Source organism: Scomber japonicus, chromosome 18 (assembly GCF_027409825.1).
Source record: "Scomber japonicus isolate fScoJap1 chromosome 18, fScoJap1.pri, whole genome shotgun sequence".
NCBI lineage: Eukaryota > Metazoa > Chordata > Actinopteri > Scombriformes > Scombridae > Scomber > Scomber japonicus.
Genome location: NC_070595.1, coordinates 21,507,215 through 21,529,328, shown reverse-complemented (window position 1 = coordinate 21,529,328; position 22,114 = coordinate 21,507,215). Strand labels below are relative to the sequence as shown.

The following is a 22,114-nucleotide window of genomic DNA, read 5'->3' as shown; positions in this document are numbered from 1 at the left end:
TAATTAATATCAAATATTATATAAATGTAATATGTTTTGTTTTTATTTTGATCTAATGCCTTATTGTTGTTTATTTATATATTTCTATGTGCACTGTTTTTGGAAAAATTGTTGATAAAGACCAAATTAAATGACTAATACTTATATTTGCAGTAGTCATACAATGCAGTGAAATTAAATCCTGTGCATGTAAAAAAAAAATGGCCCTAGCTCTGCTCTGAGCTTAGCCCTGGAGCTTGTCAGCTGCTAAATCCACCCCTGTTTGAGATGTTTTGGGGTTTGTTTGTTTTTTTTTTGTCTTTATAGAAAGATTTTAGAGGGCGTAAAAGTGTGAAAGAATTCAATAATTAACAGGAGAAAATATAGTTATTAGGCTAATAGTTATTTGTGTCACAGAGATATGGCCCTCAGATTTCTAGGTTGGGAATCACCAGTGCAAGAAGAGGATGACTCTCTCCACCACCCATCTCTGCAATGAGGCATTTTCCTCATAAAACAAAGACAACATATAAGCAATGTTTGTAATTTGCAGTGACGTAGGTATATTCGAGTCATGTCAGAATAATCGGAAAAATTAGTTCCCAACTAGGACAATTCACGTGAACGCATGCTGTAGTCGAAGCAACAACTCGAAAAGTCGGCGAAAATATTGATACACAACATACCAAAAGTTGATGGTAATAAACACGTAGTCACGTATTGCATATCATTTTTTTCGCTCGCATGTAATTTGTAATTTGGATATTACAGGTTATAACCGTTAGTTGCTGTCCATGCAGAGTAACCTAGATTAGTTAGAAGAATTGATGAAGAAACATGTTTGGGACTAAATACAACATATCCTCTTTGTAGCGTCCATGTTGTACTTCGGTAAAGTTGGAAAGATATTGACAGATTCGGACTTCCGGGATCAATAACGCTGAGGCAAAACGTTGTCCAAACACAAATGATGACTCTGTCCTATAATCATAGCATGGACTACTAGCTACAATGACCAAAAACACAATTTGTACAAAAAGTAAGCCGCCCTCCGAGCTAGATGGATAACATTCATCTATATGTGCAGCCGGCAGCTAAGCGAGTGCGAAGGGACCGTTTGCAAATTGCAAGACGCTGGGGAAAAAATAAAAAAATAAAAAATAACTTCACTGTTGAAGTTGTAGTATGATCATGAGGAGACCACTGATGTGTGTAGTGATTTTGGAGTCCCTGCTCTGTAAAACAGTGGAGATATTGATTAATATTGAGGTTATTAATCACTAATAACAATAAAAATTCACCAAAATTAGGAAAAATCTTTTATTTTCAAAAGAGCAGTTGTAGTATGATCATGAGGAGACCACTGATGTGTGTAATGATTTTGGTGTCTCTATACTGTACAACAATGGAGTTATACATTTTTTTGTTTCCAGCATCTTGCAATTTGCAGATGGTCCCTGCACACTCGCCTGCTGGCTGGCGAAAAGATCAATTTTATCCGTCTAGCTCGGTGAACGGCTTATTTTTTATTACATATCGTTTTTTTGGTCATTGTAGCTAGTAGTCAACGCTATGATGATGGGACAGTCATCATTTTTGTTTAAACAACGTTTTGCTTCAGACTTATTGATCCCGGAAGTCCGAATATGTGAATATCTTTCCAACTTTACCGAAGTCCATGACGTCCCCAATCTCATAAACACATAGACATTATAGAAGCCTCATTGAGCAGGTGGGCCCGTTGCTGCAATATGTCAGCGTTTCTGCCATATCTGATGGGGCAGATCTGCCCAGTGAACAAGTTAATGGAGTAAACTTTATAAAGTGCTTTTCTACAAACTGCTTTAAGTTAATGCCTCTCATTCACCCATTCACACATGCACCAATATATTTAGGAAACAGATAGGTAGCAAACCCCCGCCCCCAATTGGGGGACCCTGAAGACTCGCAGCAGCAAAAGGCATATAACGCTGCCCTAATTATGTAGAAATACAGTCATACTGCACATCAAATTAAATAGGAGAAACTCCGCTACAAGCACATATAAGTTTTTTCCACACACCAAACACAACTCAAACACCAAGCATATTAATGATCAAATATCAAAATCCAAATAGCGTCAGAAAGTCAACCCACTCTCCACATTTCCATTGCTACCGCTCTGATACTTCATGGTACACAAACAAATAGCATCTCATATGAAAGCTAAGACCCTGGCGAGTTCAACAGTACCACTATTATTGCGCTAAAAACTCAGTGAACCAGCAGCCAAAGAATACAAAGGTAAACACCCACTTATTTACAGCGACTAACAGATATTATGTCTTACCTTTGAAGTTTTGTGATGAAAAGTTGTACTTGAGAGCAAAAAACGCTGGTTTTAGTACGTCCAACATGGCCGTGTTTGTTTACAACCAATGAAACTTCAACCTAACTTCATTTTTTTTGGGGGGGGGGTTTCTGTCGGACGAATGCAACGAAGTTCGTTTCGTGTACGATCCATTTGCTTCCTTATAGTTAGCCAATCATGTGCCTGGCACACATTTCGATACTGCCCCTAAAATCTATTGGTTCTAACGGTTAAAACGAGGTGTCAATCATCCAAATCGACGAATCCCCTGCCGAGATATTAGCCTGCATATCTTCCGGAGCTAAATTGGACGAGAGCTTCCTTTACGCATGAGTGTACACCACCCGCTTCTGCCCATTGAGGGTGAAGTGAGAGACGGTAGCAGTGTTTGAGTGAGTTTGTTGAGAGTTTATCAGTATCTTTTATCATTTATTTGAACGAAAATGGCAGGACGTCGTCCAGACAAACTGTGGATATGGATGTGTGCCAAAATGGCCAGTCTCACTAAAACCTCTGTAATTTTGCTCTGCTTCACTTTATAAGGACCAAACTTGGTAGAGATAATGGTCACACATTGTGCTATACTTTGATATAGAGTTTTAGCTTCATCTTTATCATTTCAAAGGGAAAATGTGTGATTTTTTTAAGGCGGAAATTAAATGTCATTTATGCTTGTGTGCCATCTTAATTTACTCTGAGCCAGTGACATAAATACTGATACTTACACATCTGAACACATTTCACAAGAGTTCCCTTTATTATGACACCAACATTTTTCAAATAGACCTTGTAGATGCAGAGATATACTCTATTCATTTTGGGTATGTCATTTTCGAGCAGAAACCTAAAAAAGAGCCTCAGAGCTTAAGAGGTTAATGTTTTTCCCCCCAGTGTTTACAGCTACTAGAGTGTGTAACGTTGTTACTGTGATGATACATGAATGTGTGTTTATAATAACCAGATCCTGACATGTAGATGTGACGTCTGTGGGTTTTCTGAATATAAAGCAAACATTTACATGTAACTGATTTTAATTTGTTTATATTCAGTGATTTATATCAATTTAACTATTAATAGTTAATTTATTTTATTTTATTTTATTTTTTTATTGTATACAACAAAATTTCATGGCTAAAAAAAGGTAAAACAAAAAGAGAGAGTTATTTCCAAGTGGCACAGCGTGTTGACAGAAAACAAGAGACAATAAGTACATGTGCAAAAATAGACTGATGAGCAGACAGTTGGCAAAACACAAGGTCTGAAAGATCAATCAGTCGTATTATGTCTATGATAAACCATACTGATAAACACACAGAAGTAAAGGCGATTTACCAACTCGGGAAAATGGGGCAATCCGAGGAGCACATGAACGCAGCATGACGGCGACGCTGACGTCCCGGAAGTGTACGTAGCGGTTCGGCTCGCAGCGCTCCGGTCTTTACGGTCCTGTTGCTAAGCTAGCTGAAAGGATGCCGTCGATGGAATACGACGAGTGAGTGTTTTATATTAACATTTAAGCAAAACTCATGACACTAGAGGCATGTTATGGATCTAATATTGCTTTTTAATCTCTCCTTCCTCAGCTCCAAGCCCAGCTGGGCCGACCAAGTCGAGGAGGAAGTAGATGAAGGTAAAGAGCCAGTTAGCGTAGTTAGCGCTAACTAATGTTAGCACGCTAATGTTAGCACGTCCCTCGGAGGCTAGGCGGCTTTCACGTCCACGTGGTTGTCCGGCGCATTATCGAGCTAAATATATTCATTTTTTGGTGTTTTGGATATCTAACCTCTTCACGTAGAGACATGTTTGACTGGTTGACATGAATTGATTACTTATTGATAAAACATTACATCGACATATGCCGTGGCCTGTGGACAGTGACGTAGGCGGGGGAGGGGGGGGGGGGGTCATCATCAGTTTTAAGGTTTAGCGAGGTAGTGTAATATGTTACCAGTCATAAATCATTGTAGTTAATATACTACAAACTATAAGAAATTGTGACAAAAGCTGAGATGTTTCACTTTACTGATGCATAAGGTTTAGTTGAGGTGTAAAGTGAGTCCTGGGAATGTGATGGAGTGTGGTGACAGCAGGTACACTCACCGGCCTCTTCATTAGATACATCTGTGCAACATCCAATACAACAGCCCTGCCAAGTATTCTCAGGTTTTGTTTACATTGTGACAATTCTACTGTGTTTATTACTGAGTTTGCACTAAGTGGTGGTGGTGCACTGGGGTGCTCTATATTGACTTGTGTTCCTAATATTTTGCCCCTCTCATGTATGTAAATGGGGTCGACAAGATAGTAGGAACATTATTCTATATAACGCACCCTAGTATGTCACCGTCACCCACTACGACCTCAATAATAAACATAAAGCAGAATTATTACCTTCTTGACAATTTCACCAAAATCTGAAAATGTATAAGCTTCATAAATGTAGAATTTAAAGCAGAGCTGTTGTATTAGATTGCCTTAGATTGCACACGTGTGCCTGATAGAGAGGCCCGTAAGTGTAGTTGTAAAGTGTTCATGCCCAAAAGGAGCTTGAATCGTAATCATCTGTGTTAAACTATGATGAATGTCCTGATTGGAAAAGCTTTTTAAAGTGTCTCAGGGCGCACTCACACTAGGGACAGTTGTTCCGTACCGTGCTGAAGCACGAATGTCACCCCTCCCCTGTCCCCCACTGGCCCGCATTCACATTACTTCAAACCCAAGTGTACTCAAGCACGGTTGCCTCCGACACCTACGTTGTGCAAAAACATATAGACAGTTTACTCTCATAACCCAAATGAGGCAGGACAGAGTTTTGCTGTCATCTGTCATCAGATGTAATTTGACTTTTGAGTATTTATTTCATTTTCTTCTGGCAGGCACACTACCACCCCCTAAGGAAACCATCAAAGGAAATATAAAAACCATCACAGAATACAAAATAGACGACGATGGAAAGAAGTTCAAGGTAATTTTTTAAAGTTTTGTTAAAGTAGATGTTGCATCTGTTAAGACTGTTGGTAGTCCTAGAGACATTTATTCATCTTTCAAACATCAGGACTGTAATAGTTAATCTAATTATATCACATGCAGTTTTTTTGGTTTTCTCAGATGATTCACTGTATTCTAAATGTCTAAATAATCTGTAAAGTCACGCTTTTGGCAAAAGCAACAGATCTGATCTGTGTGTAATAGTTTCTTTGCCTCTTTTGAAGTTAGTTGGTAACCTAAACCATTAAAAGCCTCTTAAAGTCTAACTGTTAAATAGAGTGCATGTCTCATAGGATTCCTATAGTACCACAGTTGTTGGTCAGTGGTATAAATGTTTGGCCATATCAACAATAGTAAATAAAACACGCTGAGATATGGAAATGAGTTTACATATGTTGTCTATTTCTTCTCTAGATTATCCGAACCTTCAAGATTGAGACAAGAAAAGCCTCCAAAGCTGTTGCCAGGAGGAAGGTCTGCTTTTAAATTGGATCTAGTTGAAGCTGCATTCACTTGGAAAAGAACTAGTACAAGACTTTGGATGAAGTCAGGTGTCATAATATATTTCTCTCTCACTTCAGAACTGGAAAAAGTTCGGCAACTCTGAGTTTGATGCACCAGGTCCAAATGTTGCCACCACTACAGTCAGTGATGATGTCTTCATGACTTTCATTTCCAGCAAAGAGGTGACCTTCAGTTTTTTTCCCTGCTGTGTATGATGATGTGGAGCATTTAACCTGCCTGCAAACATGCTTTAGTCTCTGTTCTGGGTTTAGCTTCTTACTGAGTACCTTGTCTTACCTCTTGCAGGACTTGAACGCCCAAGACCAGGATGAGGATCCCATGAACAAACTGAAAGGACAGAAGATTGTGTCTTGCCGTATTTGCAAAGGCGACCATTGGACCACCCGCTGTCCGTACAAGGACACTCTGGGCCCCATGCAGAAGGAGCTGGCTGAACAGCTTGGGCTTTCCACTGGAGACAAGGACAAGCCTGCTGGCTCTGGTATCATCAGCACACTAATTCATATAGTCAGAAATTGTATTTGTTGTCACCATTCACTGTGAGATTTGCTGGCTGGTTGTTCTGAATTATGACTGATTTGACTTTTCCTTTCTTTCACCAGCGGAACCGGAGCCTGCTCAGCCTGCACAGAGCAAGACTGGCAAGTATGTGCCCCCGAGCCTGAGGGATGGAGGCACGCGAAGAGGGGAGTCCATGCAGCCTAACCGCAGAGGTGGGTGTCGGGTGCTGTGTCTGCTAGCTCTGTGCACACACTTTGCACTTGAGTCACTATATTAGGGCTGGCCGATATTGGCAGAATCAAAGATCACAACGTTTTTGACCAAATACTTTGATATCGATATTTTGACAATATTGTAAGGATGACTGTTGATGCTTTCATAAAATAGACTTCAATTTTTTTATTTTAAATGATCAACTGTAATGTGGATATGACTAAGTGGATAAAGGCAGATAATAGAAGAAAGAAAGAAAATTACATTTTTACTGTAATGAAACCTTGATAAGCAGGAAAAAGACAACACTTATTCCATATGACGATATTCAAAATCTGAGCAGATATCTATAAAATATCACGATATCGATATATCAATTTATTGCCCAGCCCTACTCTATACAGCAGTAACATACGTGATCTAAGCAACAGCATGTGTTTGCTCCTGACAGCTGATGACAATGCCACCATCCGTGTGACCAATCTGTCTGAGGACACTCGTGAGACAGACTTGCAGGAGCTCTTCAGACCATTTGGCTCCATCTCCAGGATCTATCTGGCCAAGGACAAGAACACTGGGCAGTCAAAGGTCAGTGTTCATCATGAGACGGTAGAGACTGACAGTAAATGCAGTGTTTTGAAACATTTGCCAAACAAAACAAGTTACAAAGAGGAATTGATCATTTTCAGTTCTTCAGATGAGAGAAACACAGTGCAGATGTTACATTGGGTTTTTTTGTGTGCATACAACTGAGTTTGTATCTTTTATAAGTAACAGTCCTCACTTTCTTTCCTGCAGGGCTTTGCCTTTATCAGTTTCCACCGTCGGGAAGATGCAGCCAGAGCCATCGCAGGAGTATCAGGATTTGGATATGATCATCTTATTCTCAATGTTGAATGGGCCAAGTAAGTAAACGTCAGTTAAATATAAAAGCCTGCCATTCTTTCTTGTTACCAACCATATTTATATCTCTTTGCAGACCGTCTAACAACTGAGGAAACCATCAGAATATTCCAACAGGAGGCCAGATTTTACTGTGGTAAAATGTGGCTGTTAGCTATAAATAAAAAATCAAATGTTGTCACAATTCACTTTGTCATTGTTTTCTTTCTAGTTTTCACAACTTTCAAATTTCCTTTATTATTATTTTATTAGATTAACACTGCTTCTGATGTGAAACTACAACTGTAAAGTCTTGTTAAGACTGACTTTAAATGTTAATTGATATGAGATCAAAGACTAAATAGATACATTTAATGTGGGGTACATTGAGTACTGATCACTCAAACTACACCTGGAGAAAGTCAAGCATGTATTGTACTAAACCTCCTATTGGGGATTGACCTTAGTGATTTGCGGTGACGTTGCCCCAATGGTTTACAATCAGAGATATTGGAGAGGTTGCCTTGGTATTCTCAGCAAATGGACAAATCTCAATGTTATCAAACTCCTGCTTTGTGTTATGCAGTAGTTGCCATTTCTATTGCAAGTGATTACTTACTGCAGCCTTTTTCAACTACATCTCAACATGTTTAAAGGTTGAATATGGAGAATGAGCAGAACACCGCCATCTAGTGTCTCGAGATCGTAGTCGCAACAACCAAAAATAATTCCAGCAGTCGGGTTGCCAGGTTTGTTCCCGACTATGTCAATCGATCAGCCTGTGCCATGTCAAGTGATGAATCATACAGGCTAACGACTAATTTCGACCAATTAATTTTACAACAGTATTTAACGTTAGCCAGTCTTCAACTGGAAGTCTTTCTTTGAGTGGTGTGTAATCGATTAGCTAGCTGGCTCCCAACTCAAAATCATTTTAGTGAGTCCATTTCACCCAGTGCCAGCCTACAGTAGCTGCGCAGGAACAACAGACAACCCTGGCAACCCGCAATTCCGGCTGCTAATTGGCTGGTACAATGTAAACTGAACATGTCAGAAAGTCATTGTCGAACCCATCAAAACGTTTTAAAGTGCTGCAGCATATACACATTAGTTAAATGTTAAGAAAACATTTTGGATACTAAAAGTAAATTCATGTGGTGTACTTTTTACCTTTATGGTTGATATGCAACATTGGAGTTTAATATTTCAAGTTTAAACTAATTCTTATTCTTTCTAGTGTACATCTCCAATAGTTCTATTATGCTGTTGCCGCCCTATCTGCAAAACTTTATTAACTGGTGTGATCTGCCCCTCACTAATGATCCCTTAGTACATTACCAGCTTTAACATACATTTTCCCAACTGTGTTAATTATAAATACCTTATTAAAAATATACAAATCAATTTCATAAGAGCTTTATTTGAAATATTACATATAAAAACTACATACAATTTATACCACATTAGGCGAACATTTCAACATGATTAAAAAGCACGTTTAAAACTCAAAACATGGAATGGCACTGCACAGAAAGTCCACGGTGGCCACTTAGTGACACAGTTTACTGCCAGCTTATTTAAAAGAAATGACTGCCCAACATATCAGCATGAGGATTTATGGATCCAATTCTTGCTGCGAAGGTAACAAAGAACTAATCAGAGACCTCCATCTTCTCTTGTTTGATTTTCTCTGTGGAGAAGAAAGACAATAAGGATCAGTATTCAATCTTATTTTAGTGCTTGAGTTGAAATATCTTTTGATGTTATTCCTGAATGATGTTGACACAGATTGGAAACTCACCTGATGCTTGTTCTTCCTTCATCCTTTCCAAGACACACTTCTTAATCTCCAGCCCTATGGCCCTGGAGAGTGGAGGGGGCACAGCATTTCCAACCTGGGGAGCAGCAAACAGGAAGAGTTAATTCATCAAACTCTCAGGTTGTTCAAAATTCATGGAGCAGCTTATTGTAGAGCTGCTTATATTTTCAGTAAGAATATGCAAAAACAGGACAGACGAAACCTGCCAAAATATAGAAAACATGTTTGGGGATCGAGTTTACCATCACACTGTTGGCTAAATCCAGTTGGTTACCTGTCTGTGTTTGTCCAGGATGTTTCCAAAGAAGCGGTAGGTGTCGGGGAATCCCTGAGAGCGTGAACACTCCCTCACACTGACCACTCTGTGCTGCTCAGGGTGCAAAACACGACCCTGAAATTAAAATGTAAGGATTAAGATCCAAATGCAGGAAATCTGTTGTTAGACTGGACTTGAAGACATCAATTTAATTGCTGTCCTTTTTAGTATACATTTTTAACTAAACATACCCCAGAACAGATTTAACATCACTGTGGGTTTTATCTGTGTCAGGCGTAACCCATGACTGCCCCAGAAAACCCCCCAAAAAACCCTCAGTGGTGCAATGGGTGTTAAAAACATTTTTGCTCAAACCTATTAACCACTGACAACACCCGTGTAACAGAAAAAAAACAAAAACGAAACAAGTTGTATAATAAAAAGAATAAAACCCACTGACTAATTTTATTCAGAGTTCATGTACCTGCTTGCCCATTGGTTCAGGGTTGGTAACAGTTGTACTGAAGAAGCCGTCCCACTCCAACCTGCCATAGAGTCCAGCCCAGTGATTGTGGCGGTTCCCGGTGTGAGGCAGACACCAGGGGATCAGGGTGTTAAACTGCCTGTCTGCAGGGTCGCAAGGCTTCCCTGTGAAGAGGCGAAAACACAATCAGACATGTCTACAAACTCAAGATGTAGGCTCTGTAACTTCCACTAAACCTGCATACCTCCTGCACAAGTGCATACGCCTCTAAGAGCCCCGGTGCTGCTGCGCCCGTTCTTCTTATCAGGGTGCGTGTAACGGAGTTTCTTGGTCATGGTGGCATCTTTCAGCCGAACCTCGATGTTGGGAAGATCCCTCCAGTCAGAGCCGGGGGCCAAGGGGATGTGACGCATCCGAGCTTCCACCAGAGCACTCATGTCCTGAGAACACAAAGATGAGGTATTTTATAAAAAAGTGTTCACATTTCATTCCTACATACCAGTAAATGGATTATAATCAGGTTAATGCCCAACCGCTAAATGTGAGGCCGCTCACCTTGCAGATGTGATCTTTGAGGATTGGCTGATACTGCGTGCCTCTGATCTGCCTCTGGAACCAAGACTGAGGCTCCCCATTATAGGAAATCTCCAATGCAGCAGCACCATTGCGAATCTCTGGCAGGTCTGACATGGTGTCTCTGACCGTGATGGTTCTGTAGATTCCTCCGTTGCCCCTGTTGGAAGACACAAAATTTAATCAAGGTCACACAGAGGTTGATGAGTGTGTGTTGTACAGATTTAAGAACTATACATCGAGAAAGAGGAAAGTGGATAATATTCACATTACCGTGTGACATTACTGACGTATTTCTTTTCATCCACCACCACGCTCAGAGAACAAGCTCTGGGAGCAAACACATGCAGAGGCTCAGGATAACGAGGCAGCTTCTCTCCGGGAGCAGCAGCTAGGATGATTGCCCTGCGGCGGGTCTGGGCAACACCATACTGACCGGCCTGATGAAAAGAGAAGCATCAAACGTGTTAGTGTCTGGCAAACCAGACATCAGTCATAAAAACTGGCATCTAAGGCTGTCATTTTTCCTTGTTAAATCTGTTATTTCATCTGTTCATGCCTCTAAATTATTCATTTCAAAACAATCTGCAAGGAAGTGTTACCCGCTCAAATGATATATCGAGAAAGGCTTGCAGGAGAACACTGCTTTGATCTAACATCACGAGCCAATAGGGTGGGGAACAACTGCATTGTGGTAAAAATGTACATGTTGATGTGGTGAGTTTTTAGGTGGAGTTTAAGTCATCTGTAAGGGTGTGAGGGTTTGTATGTTTGTCAAATTATAAAACCCTTTGAGACCAGGGGCACATTTTCAGCAATGTGAATAAAATTCAGCTGAAGCACAGGTATCACGGTGGACTGCATGGTGATGTGATGTCTGTCATTTTCTGCTGTATCCTCACATTTTTATAGGCGATTGGAGGGAAATATGTTAACATTACACAAAAAATGCTGCCACGTTTTGCCATTTAATTATAACGTTTTGACCAATTCCGATTGACACTACTCCCATTTATGCAGATATGGCTGTATACTCTTCAGGACACCAAACATGAGTCCTCTGACACACTGACTTGCCTGGTACCTTTTTTTGCAGAGGATTTTATGAGCCTCACACATGCATAGGTCCACGTTATTTACTCAAATCTCACGCTAGATGAGAAATAAAAAGAAAAAACAAAGAGAAAAGTCAGACCCACCTGAAGGACACCAAAAGTACACTGGTAGCCCATTCGCACAAGACAGCGTAGAGTCAGTTTTAGGACCATGGACCTTTTGAATGAAACAAAGTTCCTCACATTCTCAAGCAGGAAGAACTTGGGCCTGTAGTAGTCACAGTAACTGCAACAAAAGAAAAACTTAAATTAAATTTGGCACACTTAAATGGGAATGTATAATCTACAGTGTGTGTTGATCTTTTTACTGCAACTCTAACAAGAATCTACCTACTCTTACACTCACCTGAGATAAGACACCACAAGAGAGTTCTTGAATTTGGAATAAGTGCGCGAGTTGAAGCGGTTCATCCCACTGAACCCTTGGCAAGGAGGTCCTCCGCAGAGCATCTCCACGTCGCCCTTCTGAGGCAGCCTCTGGCCAAGAGAATTCGTCTTCTCTCCCGACATGACCAACTTCAGCAAGACGTTACAGTCTTCAGTGAACACTGTAGTGCCGGGGTTGTTGAGCCTGAAGGCCTGTGCTGCAGGCTCCCACATCTCTATGGCCCACTCAGTCTCACAGATACCTTAAAAACACAAGACAGACATGTTTTCAGCATTGTGGCTTCCTGCAGTCCTGTGTATATATCACACCCTTGTGGATCAGAGAACACATTTAATGGATATCGTGGGACACGTATTTACCAGCCTGGTGGAAGCCTTCAGAAAGTCCTCCGCAGCCAGAGAACACGTCCAGTGTGCGATATTTGGTCACTTTAGGTACCTGTGGTTCGTTCTGGGCGTCCTGTGTTTCCTGTGCTGCTGAAGCCTTTCCTTTGCCCTTACCTTGTTGAAAATAGCAGAGAGTTATATTTAGTGTCTTAATGACCCCAAAAAATCCAATATATCTTTTTTCATGGGAGCATTTACCTTTTCCTTTGCCCTTTCCCTTCCCTTTATTAACAGCAGATCGAGCGTGGTTTGGAGGGTCTTCATAGCTTTTTGATTTTGCATTATAGGCCTGTGACAGAGGATTGAAGATTAAACACACCAATCAAGATATCCAAGTATGAGCATTGTGTTTTCCAACTTTTCAGCCTCCTCTTGAATCAAGTTTGTATTTTATAGATGATACAATACTACAGAAACAGTGCCAACAGCTGTACCTCCAGGAAATAGAAGCGATCAGGTCTTCCACTGGAATAGTCCTGGACTGATTCATTCAGGTCTTCTGCATATTCTACTTCACAGCGGCCGAGCACCTCAGACATGCTGACCGTTACTTCTTCATCACTCCAGTACAGCTGATTGATGTCTGTGTGGTAACTGCCCTTGACACCTTTGTGAGTGTTTTCAGGCCTGCGACATGAGACAGTCAGTTAATTTAAGAGTCACAACAGTCATTTGTTACAGACTAAACCCTGAATGCAGTCAATTTAATTATATTATACCTGTAGAACTTGTAGAGTCGCAGTTTGACCTCGGAAGTGTCAGCTTTTCCGTTGCTACGCCTGTGACAGAAGATCTCCTTGATGCGGCCGATGCGGAACGGCTGGGGAGCATCCAGGTTTGACCCTTTAATGTAGTCTGAGGACTTCCTGTAATACTCTGGATACAATTCCTCATCGACATCTTCCTTCCTGTGGGAGCGCTTCACTGGGCTAGCTGGTTTCACACTGAGAGCCAGACACAGAAGCTGTGAGTATCATACTTTTGATTGTGCAAGTAAATTTTCATGTTGCATCAAATTACTTCACTCACCTGAAATTAAAAGCGTCAGGAGGCAGGTAGACGCCGTCTCCCACCCGAAACTGCTCCCCTTTAAAGCAGGCCAGAGCATACAGAGCTTTGGAATCGTTGTCTTCATTCATAGGTTCAAATGCACGTGGCGTTTCCTGTTCCTCCCTTTCTTTTGTCCTAGTACAGCTAACACAGAACCTGAAAGCAAAAAAATACATTCACAATAAAAAACGAGGGGAAATAAAGAGACCGAAGTCAAATGTGCAGTACAAAACATGTGGATGGTTCTTACTTGAACTTGCAGTCTTCTAATGGAGTGGTCTTGGGAGGCATCTCAAAGCGAGCGAAGTCTGTGTCATAAAAGAACTGATAGAAGAAACTCTTCCCATCATCCTCAATCACTTTGATTTCAACATCCATACCGCCCTGAAATAAAAACGTATAACAGTGAAATTAATTTAAAAAACAAAACATAATACAAATTAACCTGCTGGCAATTTAACCTACCTCCATAAACCAGTTGTTAGACGGGGCCTTATACATGACGTCTACTTTGCCTTGCACGTAATTGAGCAGCATGTCCTCACACTCGTCCACAATGAAGAGCTCCAGCGGATCAGAAGACTCTCCGAGCACTGTGTGAATCCCACGAAGGAACCAGTGGGCATGGAACATCTTTCCATTGTTGTCCTCCCATAGTGACGTGATCCTGATGGACGAATTATGTCATTAGGTAAAAACAAACGTGACTCAAATTTTTTTTTGTCTTTCTAAAAATGTCATACCTGGCCAGATAAAGAGGAGTGGATGGGTCCTCTGATGAAACAGAGACACAGTCTCCCACTTCCAGCACTTCATCATTCATACGGACCTTACGGTAGTACTGCTTCTTTCCCTCAGTCTGATCGGGGTAAGAGACAGGTATGAGTGTGTGTATATATAAACATCAGTACTCCAATGATCAACAGGTGCAGAAATAAATAAATACCTGAACAGGCTCTCCAATCCATGAGAGTTTGCACTGGGTCTGCTTCTTTCTCTTAGCTTGAGAAATCTTTTTAGGTTTCTCCACTGGCACATCTTCCTCTTCAACGATCTCATCATCTTCAGCCTCCTTCACTGCAAGATTTGGGCATCTAAACAAAAGGGATGACAATAAGGATGGAAGATGTAGCTGTGACATTTAACATTTGTTCCTTTTCTGTTTATCTCCAAGTTGATGAAACTCAACTTGGAGAACTCCGACTACAAAATCTTTGTGGACATATATTCACAATGCCACAGATTTAAGACATCTACAGTCTAAACTGCTGAAAGACATTCTCACCTTCTCTGCTTACACGCCTGCTTGCTTTTGCCACTTCCTCCAAATTTGATCATGTCCTTGCAGGCTATACATTTGCCACAATCAGGAGATTGACAAACCTGAAGGCAAAAAAAGAGTAGTATGCATTTCCACTGCTGAAATTTACAGCGCACAACATAATCTGTTGAATCACTCATACAAATACATATTCAATTCATGCCGATTAACAATGGGGCTTCACTTTCACTCACCTCACAGACACCACAGCGATGTCTTTTAGATCCTCCGCTTTCTTTATCGTTCTGCTCTATCTGATCAGAGAAGAAGGTATCAAAGATCTGGTAGACCAGCGTGGTGGTGGTCGCTTTCGTCGGACCCTTGCTGTCCTTCTCGATCTTTGTTGGGTGGCGAATGGCCTGCCTTCTGGCAGCTCTCCTGTAAAAAAAATAATAATAATAATGTTTGTTTGAATTCAGAGGAGAGGTCCATTTGGTTTTTGCACAAACACCCGATATGTGGAGCAGTAGCATTATGAAGCCCCTGGCCGTCAACACACCACAGCATCAGGCCATGCAACATAACAAGCAAAACAAAAACAAAAACAAACGGACACAGTAAAAGATGTACAATGCAGAGTTCCCATTAGATGCAACTGGCTGATAAAATTCTTCCTAAACATCATGGCCTCTGGAGAATAAAAACAATTTTTAAAAAGTTTAGAAAGTCGGCTTTGACCTGACCTGGACAACCAAGACAATGTTTTTCCAATGAAGTCAATCAGCATGGATGTAAAAGTACATGCAACATTTAAATTTTTATGAAACTAAGTGAAAGAATCATCTTAAGTGTTGAAAATAGTGTTTCCTTACTGACAGGCTACAAAAAGGTTAGAACAACTACACACTGTGCTGCTGGACTGATAAATGTTACCTAAAGCCCTCCACTCAGCTTCAGAAAGGGTGCAGGTCTTTTAGAAGAAACTGGCCTGTTCATCCGTTCCTGTGTCATCTTCTCTGACAGTTACTGCTGGCAGTAAGGTTGCACAGGCCAGTCTCATTTACAGGAGTTCAACTCATTTGAATATATTTTGATAAATGTAATCATTACATACAATTCACAGATGTGTTAAGCTTGTTGGTAACTATTCGCTTTAAGTCTAAGGAGTAAATGACTGAGAAAAAGGGAGCAGGAGCTGTAGACGTTGCATTTCTGCACTAAACGGAGACTTGAAAAACTAAGTAAGCCTAAAATCATACCAAACTGAACTGTGACAGTTAAAGTTATTTGAAGATGACTTCTGGAGACTGGTCCCCCAAAGAAAAAACACAAGTGTATGGCTTGAATTCAGATATGGCAAATGAACAAAAATAAAACTACAATGTAAACCCAAAAAAAAAAAAAAAAAAAAAAAAGACAATTCTAGCGTGAACTCTGGTATGTTTTTCTTGTCCATAAAGCCTCTAAATGCTTCTCACTGAACACACCATACAAGCTAAGGATGCATTTACAATAAGGCCTACCTACCAGTACAGCAGCATGCTGCATTAGGAAATGTCAAAGGAATGTTAGACATTAGGGAGAACAAGGAGCGGGCAGTAGTAATACAGGAATACAAGCAAAATAAAATGGATAACTTTAAAAATCCAAAAGCATTTGTGTAGCGGAGGAGCTGCTGATAAAAAAAAAAAAAAAAAAAGAATGGGGAATTTTCATGTAAGTTACAAATATGTAGCATGTGCTCTGCTCATGTTTGTTTTCACTTTGAGCTACACAATCAAGCAACTGGTTTGGGATCTTTGACTTCAGCTGACATCACTTCATGGTAAGAAAGGGGGAAAGAAATAAGATCAATCATGTTTCAAACATACCTCTTCCCTAGTGTGACTCCTGCGAGCTTGATCAGGTCTCTCATGCAGGGAGTAACAATGATGGGCTGCTCGTCTGAGTCGCCAGCCTCATCGTAGCTCTCCACCTGCTCCACCACAAACTGTGCGTGACGCAGCAGGGTGTCTTCAGTGAAGCAGTTGAAGTTCAGCCCCGCAGGAGGCACCGTTGTCTGAGGGCAAGATGAACAAAAGCTTGTCAGTCCTGGGGCAATATTCACAAAATACCCTATTGCGCTTGTTTCCACTATCTTTACCCAGCATTTAAAGTCAAGCAAGCAGCTCCTAAGTTTGTTAAAAGTTAGGTGGTCTAAAAAGTGCTCACAACGATAATGAACTTTTAAAAGCATATTTTGATTAGGGAAACCAAGATTTAAAAAGGCATTGTAGAAGTGATCACAAATGATTTGTGGGAGAGAAAAAAAAATGCTGGAAATTACTGAAATGTTCAATTCCTAAGTAGACATAATTTCACACAACTCCTCACCTCGATCTTGTTGAGAAGGTCCTCATAAGTAGCATCAGGATTCTTCTGGAGAAATTCAACCACAATCTTGCTCATATAGATTTTTTCCTGCATCAGTGCAAAGATGGGTGCATACTCCTCGCTAGAGTGCATCAGGATGTAATCCGCAAACGCTGGATAATTGAGATATTACTGTAAGATCAGGACATGGGTAGAGTGAAGTCAAATTCAGAGCAGAAAGCTTATACGGTTACCTGTAGTGAAACCAATTAAAGCCTTTTCTCCACCATCAAACCCAGTGATCCACCAGGCATTAATAGGACCAAGCTTCTTGGCAGGGACACCACCTGAAGGTAAAAAAAAGATTACAGGTATGTATTCAGATTCTAGTTGGTTGTAGTGGTTCAAGGAAATAAAAAGTATCATGGGGTCTCCATGATTTAAATGTGAATATTCTTACCATCCATGCAAGGGTTGTCATCATAGATTGGTTTCACAACACAACTGAAGTAGAGCTCCACGTTCTTCTCAATCAGTCCAGAGTCAAATGGACAAAGGTGGCCACGCTTGTCATACACACTGCAAGACAAAACCGTTAAATCCTTTAATTGACACTAAGATGAAAGTAAACATGCTTGTTTCTTAAGAGCAAGCCAACAGTATAACATTAGTTTAAACTGGGTAGACAAACCTCACCTGAAGTTTGTAATCTTGTGCTGGGGTAGATCCTCATAGCTCTCAAATCCATCCTCATTTGAGTCAAACAAGGAAAGACGCTCATCTGTTAACATTTCTGGTTCATCCAGCTGAAGACGCAAACAGCGGGATTGTTAAGGATTCAGTTAACATCTTTAAAACTTTTCACGTTTTCAATGATGTAAACCTAACAGGTTCTCACCGCATTATCAGGATCCCCTTGAAAGAATTTGAGGTCTGAATCATCCAAGTATTGTCTGCAGTCTGGACATTTGGGGGGTGGTGTCTGGGGGGACAATTATGTAAGTGACATCAGTATTATGAATTATTAAAAAAAAGTGTGTAGAGCCTAATGACCCAAATCATTACCTTTGCAGCAGAAACTGGCTGAACCGTCTCACTCTTTGATTCTTCTGGAGCAGCACTGCATAAAGAAAAAGTATAAGTACATCCACTTGTGCAAAATCACAATATTTTATGTTTTAAAAATCGACACTTACTTTTCATTCGACTCAACTTTGAGACGCTTCTCCTCCCGAGACTACAACAGATTTGAAAACTGAATTATGTGGCTGTTTTATGTACCAGACACTGAGAATTATTTCAGCTCCCTGACATTAAAGTACCGTACATTAAAAAAAAGAAAGATTTACCTCCTCAACATCCTCTTCCTCTTTTTTCAGCTCACTTTGTCCATTAGTGGCTTCTCCATTCAGGTCTTCAGACTTGCGCTTTTGACTGCAAGAAATGTACTTTTAAAAAACAGAATGCGAGAGACTTTGTGTACCAAACGTTTTTACTCAAAGAAAAATGTGAGTGATAAGAATTATATATACGCACACTTTAGAGAACATTGACAAGATGGTTGGTTGTTTCCCACTGTTTCTTGTAACCCTGGTACTGGCTGGAGATTCTGAAAAAATTATGAAGATTAAGTTCAACATTGTTTTAAACCAGTTCATTTGCTCTTCATCTCCATCTCAGAATACACTTGTATGATAAATACTGATAAGGACTCTCAAACTAACTTTTGGTGTCAGAGTTGGCCTTGCTCCTGCGTCCACCCTTCCCTTTAGCAGCAGTTGGTGACTTGACAGCCTCCTCTTCCTCCATAGTTACGTCCTCGCCATCCTCATCTTTGTGGGAACCGTTTGTGAAGCCATTTGTCTTTCCGTTCTGCTCCTCGTCAGCAGCATGTGACCCATTTTCAAGATGAAGTTCCTTTCCCAGCAAAGCCTTTACTTTAGAGATATAGACCTCCTGAGGAGAGTAAATGGTGGACTAATGAGCAACACTGTTTTGGACTTAATAGTGTTTTATGTATTGTAAAGACTCAAACCTTTGAGATCTCTGAACTTTTCATCTTTTCTTCGAGGCTACTCAGCAAGTCCTGGGCATCGACATGTAGGAACTCCTGCACCAGCTTGAGCTTCTCTTTCACATGATCCTGGAGCAGCATTTTAAAAAGAGATGTATGCAGAAAGGCTTAGTTTGCTATACTGGATTCATGGTGCAAGTCTATATACATACAGTAAATGGTTTGATTTTTGAGTGTGTTTAAGGACAAAATTGCCACTTTTTTAATGTTAAACTGGTTGACAGGTTCACAAACATGCAAAACTTAATCATATCTTCACATTTTAAATCAGAGAGCCACCTCAAGACACAGCTTCAAAAATGTCAAGGCACCTGCTTACATAAAAACATGATGATGACAACACTTGAACTGATGACACTTGGCAATTGGTTACTTGATAGTGTGATATAATTAGCTCAAATGACTGACATGCAGGGCATTAGTAGAACAGCTCGGGTCAGGGGTCTTGTTTCGAGATGGCCTCTCTCCTCTTTATCATTTATTTCATGGAGTGACTCCATCACAACAGGTCAAAACTACAGATAAGTTAAATCCATCTGGTGTTTCTCTTGAAAATGTGACTGTGGTCGTGCAATCATAGTCTTAATTGTAATTATCGACCAGCTGCAGTCACTTGACAAACTTGAAGGTTTTCAATGCAACATTAGACTCAGTACTCACCTCGTCTGAACTTCCATCTTCATCCAACACCTGCAGCCTGTGAACAAAGACGATATCCAAAAAATAAATACAATAAAAGGTCACAGTACATTAGATTAAGTTAACCAATAAACTACATAGCGCACACCATCTACGGGGTTATTAATCGCTGCGACCAGTGCGACGGTGAACAAGCAGAAACCATAAGACAGCAAAACTTTCAGAGTGGCGCCAAATCTCCTTACGCCCCTGCATCCATTGACGGGCTGCGGTGCTAACTAGCTAACGTTAATAATGAACGGGAGGCTAATGTTAACGGGGTCGGTGCTGCCAGTCTTGTCAGGTGGCGACAAGCTAACTAACGCTAGCTGCAGCTGTGTGGTACAAGCGTAAGATAGAAGCGATAACCCCCAATCCTATTGCACCCAGTTGTTAAGGTTTTTTTTGAGGGTTTTTTTTTTTACCGCCGCTTATTTTCGGCTTTTTGAATCACGACAACAAGCTGCACGCATGCTACATCTTCAGGACATTATTAGCAAGCACTCCGGTTATTAAACGACAACCTACCTTTTCCTGACATCCTCTGGCAGAGACAGGGAAGTCCTGGCCGGCATGGTAAAAGAGCTATCTAAACGTTTAAAGACAAAAAAGAGATAAAAACCGACTTTAAAACCCGTTAAAAATCCGTTGCTGTTGCTGTTGACAACCGTGCAGCTCTGCCTGGCGCGTGCTGTTTCTGCCAATGGATGCTATAAAGCGATTCGGGCGCGCGGGCCGTCTTTTCGCGCGGAAACCCGGGTGTTGTGGACTGTACCACTGCGGAGATCTGCAGGTGAAACACATTCAGTCAGGGGGTGATAATAAACCGCTGCTGTGTGCCTCGTTCGTAATGCTAAACACATTTTTGTCTATGATTATTTAATAAACCACAGCCGTGACTAATATGTGGTTATATCTCAAAGAATGCAATTTTCTCGAAATGTAAAACGAGCCTAACCCACCCCTACTGTTTGCCTGGTGTTGTAGACGACTGACCAAGCGGAAGCAGATCTGACTGTTGTTTACTAATGAGCAATATTAGTAAGAAATCTCTGCATTTCACGTATTAACGGTATTTACGATTGAACGCATTTATTCTTGCAGTGGACGGTGGTGTTATTGTGTTAGTGAATGGTGACGGTGGTAGATGTGACTTTGTAATGATTCACATTCTGGCTGGGTAATGATGTAGTATATGCAATGATGGAGAGTAACTGGTGACATGTAACGACGTTATGTAATTCAATTACAATAATTATAAAATAAATGTAACTAATCCGTTACAGTTACTGAAAATGTGTAAATTACAGTTACTTTCGAAAATGTTTATGATTGCAAATGGGGATTACCTCTGGTGTCAGACCTTTAAGATTTTGCTCAGGAGGGGTTTTTTTTCCTCCTCATTTTTAAATGTTTAACATGTTACCGAATACATATATTGCTTTTTCAATTCTGTGAAATTATTTAAAAAAAAATATATTTTGTAAATAAATCATGATGTGGGCTTATTTGGAACACACATGGTAAATGGTGTCACAGTGCCAATTACGCCCATGCCAGAATTTTGACTTTTTTCTTTAAAATATATTTATTTTATATTCCAAAATGTTCATGAACTACTGAATACATTTTCAAATGAGAAATAAATGTTGCTGTATAAGAACTGATCTCCCTTATAAATCCTGTCAGTATCCATGAAAAACACCTGAACTTAGATTTAGGTGGGCTTAATGGGCACACACCCAACAGCTGAAAACATTCGTTAGAAAATTAGTCATTCTTCTATGACAACATCTAGCAGATGTGTAGTTTTAAAAGAGTATGAAGAAAGCGTCCTTCAGATATAGCTAGCGATGTGATTATTTCACCACAAGGTGGCACTATGTCACCAGTAGCTCGATAACTGCGAGCCTGTTGCTTGCTTTGGTTGTTAGATCATGGTTTTGAATCTTCCCTGTCATATTGTCAATGCAAACCCAAATATGAATACGTTTACCATCATTTTGCTGAAACAAATTCAATTTACAGACCCACTTATACTGAGCCAGGATCATTTTTCCAGTTTATTATGGTTTACTTTTATCCTGGCCACTCCTTTATCCCCCCTGCTTGTTTGTGTGTGTACTGTTTACATAGTCTAATGGAGATTATTAATAAGGGTGTGTTTTCTTAGTATTATTAACTTATAAACTCACATTGGTCTATTGTGATTTCTGCATTGAATGTTTTTGTGTATACAA

General features: G+C 40.4%; 2 protein-coding genes across 3 annotated transcripts; one reads left to right on the top strand and one right to left on the bottom strand.

Annotated features, from left to right (window-relative positions):
* Positions 1 to 3,727: 3,727 nt before the first annotated feature.
* On the top strand, positions 3,728 to 7,635 carry eif3g (eukaryotic translation initiation factor 3, subunit G). 2 transcript variants are annotated; one of them, XM_053337998.1, is made up of 10 exons: positions 3,728 to 3,821; positions 3,913 to 3,959; positions 5,206 to 5,294; positions 5,732 to 5,791; positions 5,899 to 6,003; positions 6,128 to 6,323; positions 6,445 to 6,555; positions 7,008 to 7,144; positions 7,355 to 7,461; positions 7,536 to 7,635. In XM_053337998.1, the coding sequence occupies exons 1-10, from the start codon at positions 3,799 to 3,801 to the stop codon at positions 7,549 to 7,551; spliced, it is 891 nt and encodes a 296-aa protein (XP_053193973.1). In that variant the 5' UTR covers positions 3,728 to 3,798; the 3' UTR covers positions 7,552 to 7,635. The 2 variants fall into 2 exon arrangements, with proteins under 2 accessions (XP_053193973.1, XP_053193972.1); XM_053337997.1 differs by having other exon boundaries at positions 6,445 to 6,561.
* A 1,203-nt stretch (positions 7,636 to 8,838) lies between these two features.
* dnmt1 (DNA (cytosine-5-)-methyltransferase 1) lies at positions 8,839 to 20,555 on the bottom strand. The gene is made up of 34 exons (XM_053338448.1): positions 20,403 to 20,555; positions 19,857 to 19,893; positions 19,158 to 19,265; positions 18,847 to 19,078; positions 18,659 to 18,731; positions 18,472 to 18,556; positions 18,319 to 18,359; positions 18,188 to 18,242; positions 18,021 to 18,104; positions 17,819 to 17,928; positions 17,583 to 17,701; positions 17,377 to 17,469; positions 17,144 to 17,295; positions 16,642 to 16,829; positions 15,025 to 15,208; positions 14,795 to 14,892; positions 14,456 to 14,603; positions 14,253 to 14,368; positions 13,975 to 14,176; positions 13,760 to 13,893; positions 13,489 to 13,665; positions 13,179 to 13,403; positions 12,894 to 13,086; positions 12,658 to 12,748; positions 12,433 to 12,573; positions 12,032 to 12,314; positions 11,770 to 11,911; positions 10,844 to 11,010; positions 10,553 to 10,730; positions 10,242 to 10,437; positions 9,998 to 10,161; positions 9,532 to 9,648; positions 9,240 to 9,333; positions 8,839 to 9,128 (listed from the first exon to the last, which is right to left on the bottom strand). Exons 1-34 carry the CDS (start codon positions 20,447 to 20,449, stop codon positions 9,091 to 9,093), a joined length of 4,512 nt encoding a protein of 1,503 aa, XP_053194423.1. The 5' UTR covers positions 20,450 to 20,555; the 3' UTR covers positions 8,839 to 9,090.
* Positions 20,556 to 22,114: the final 1,559 nt, after the last annotated feature.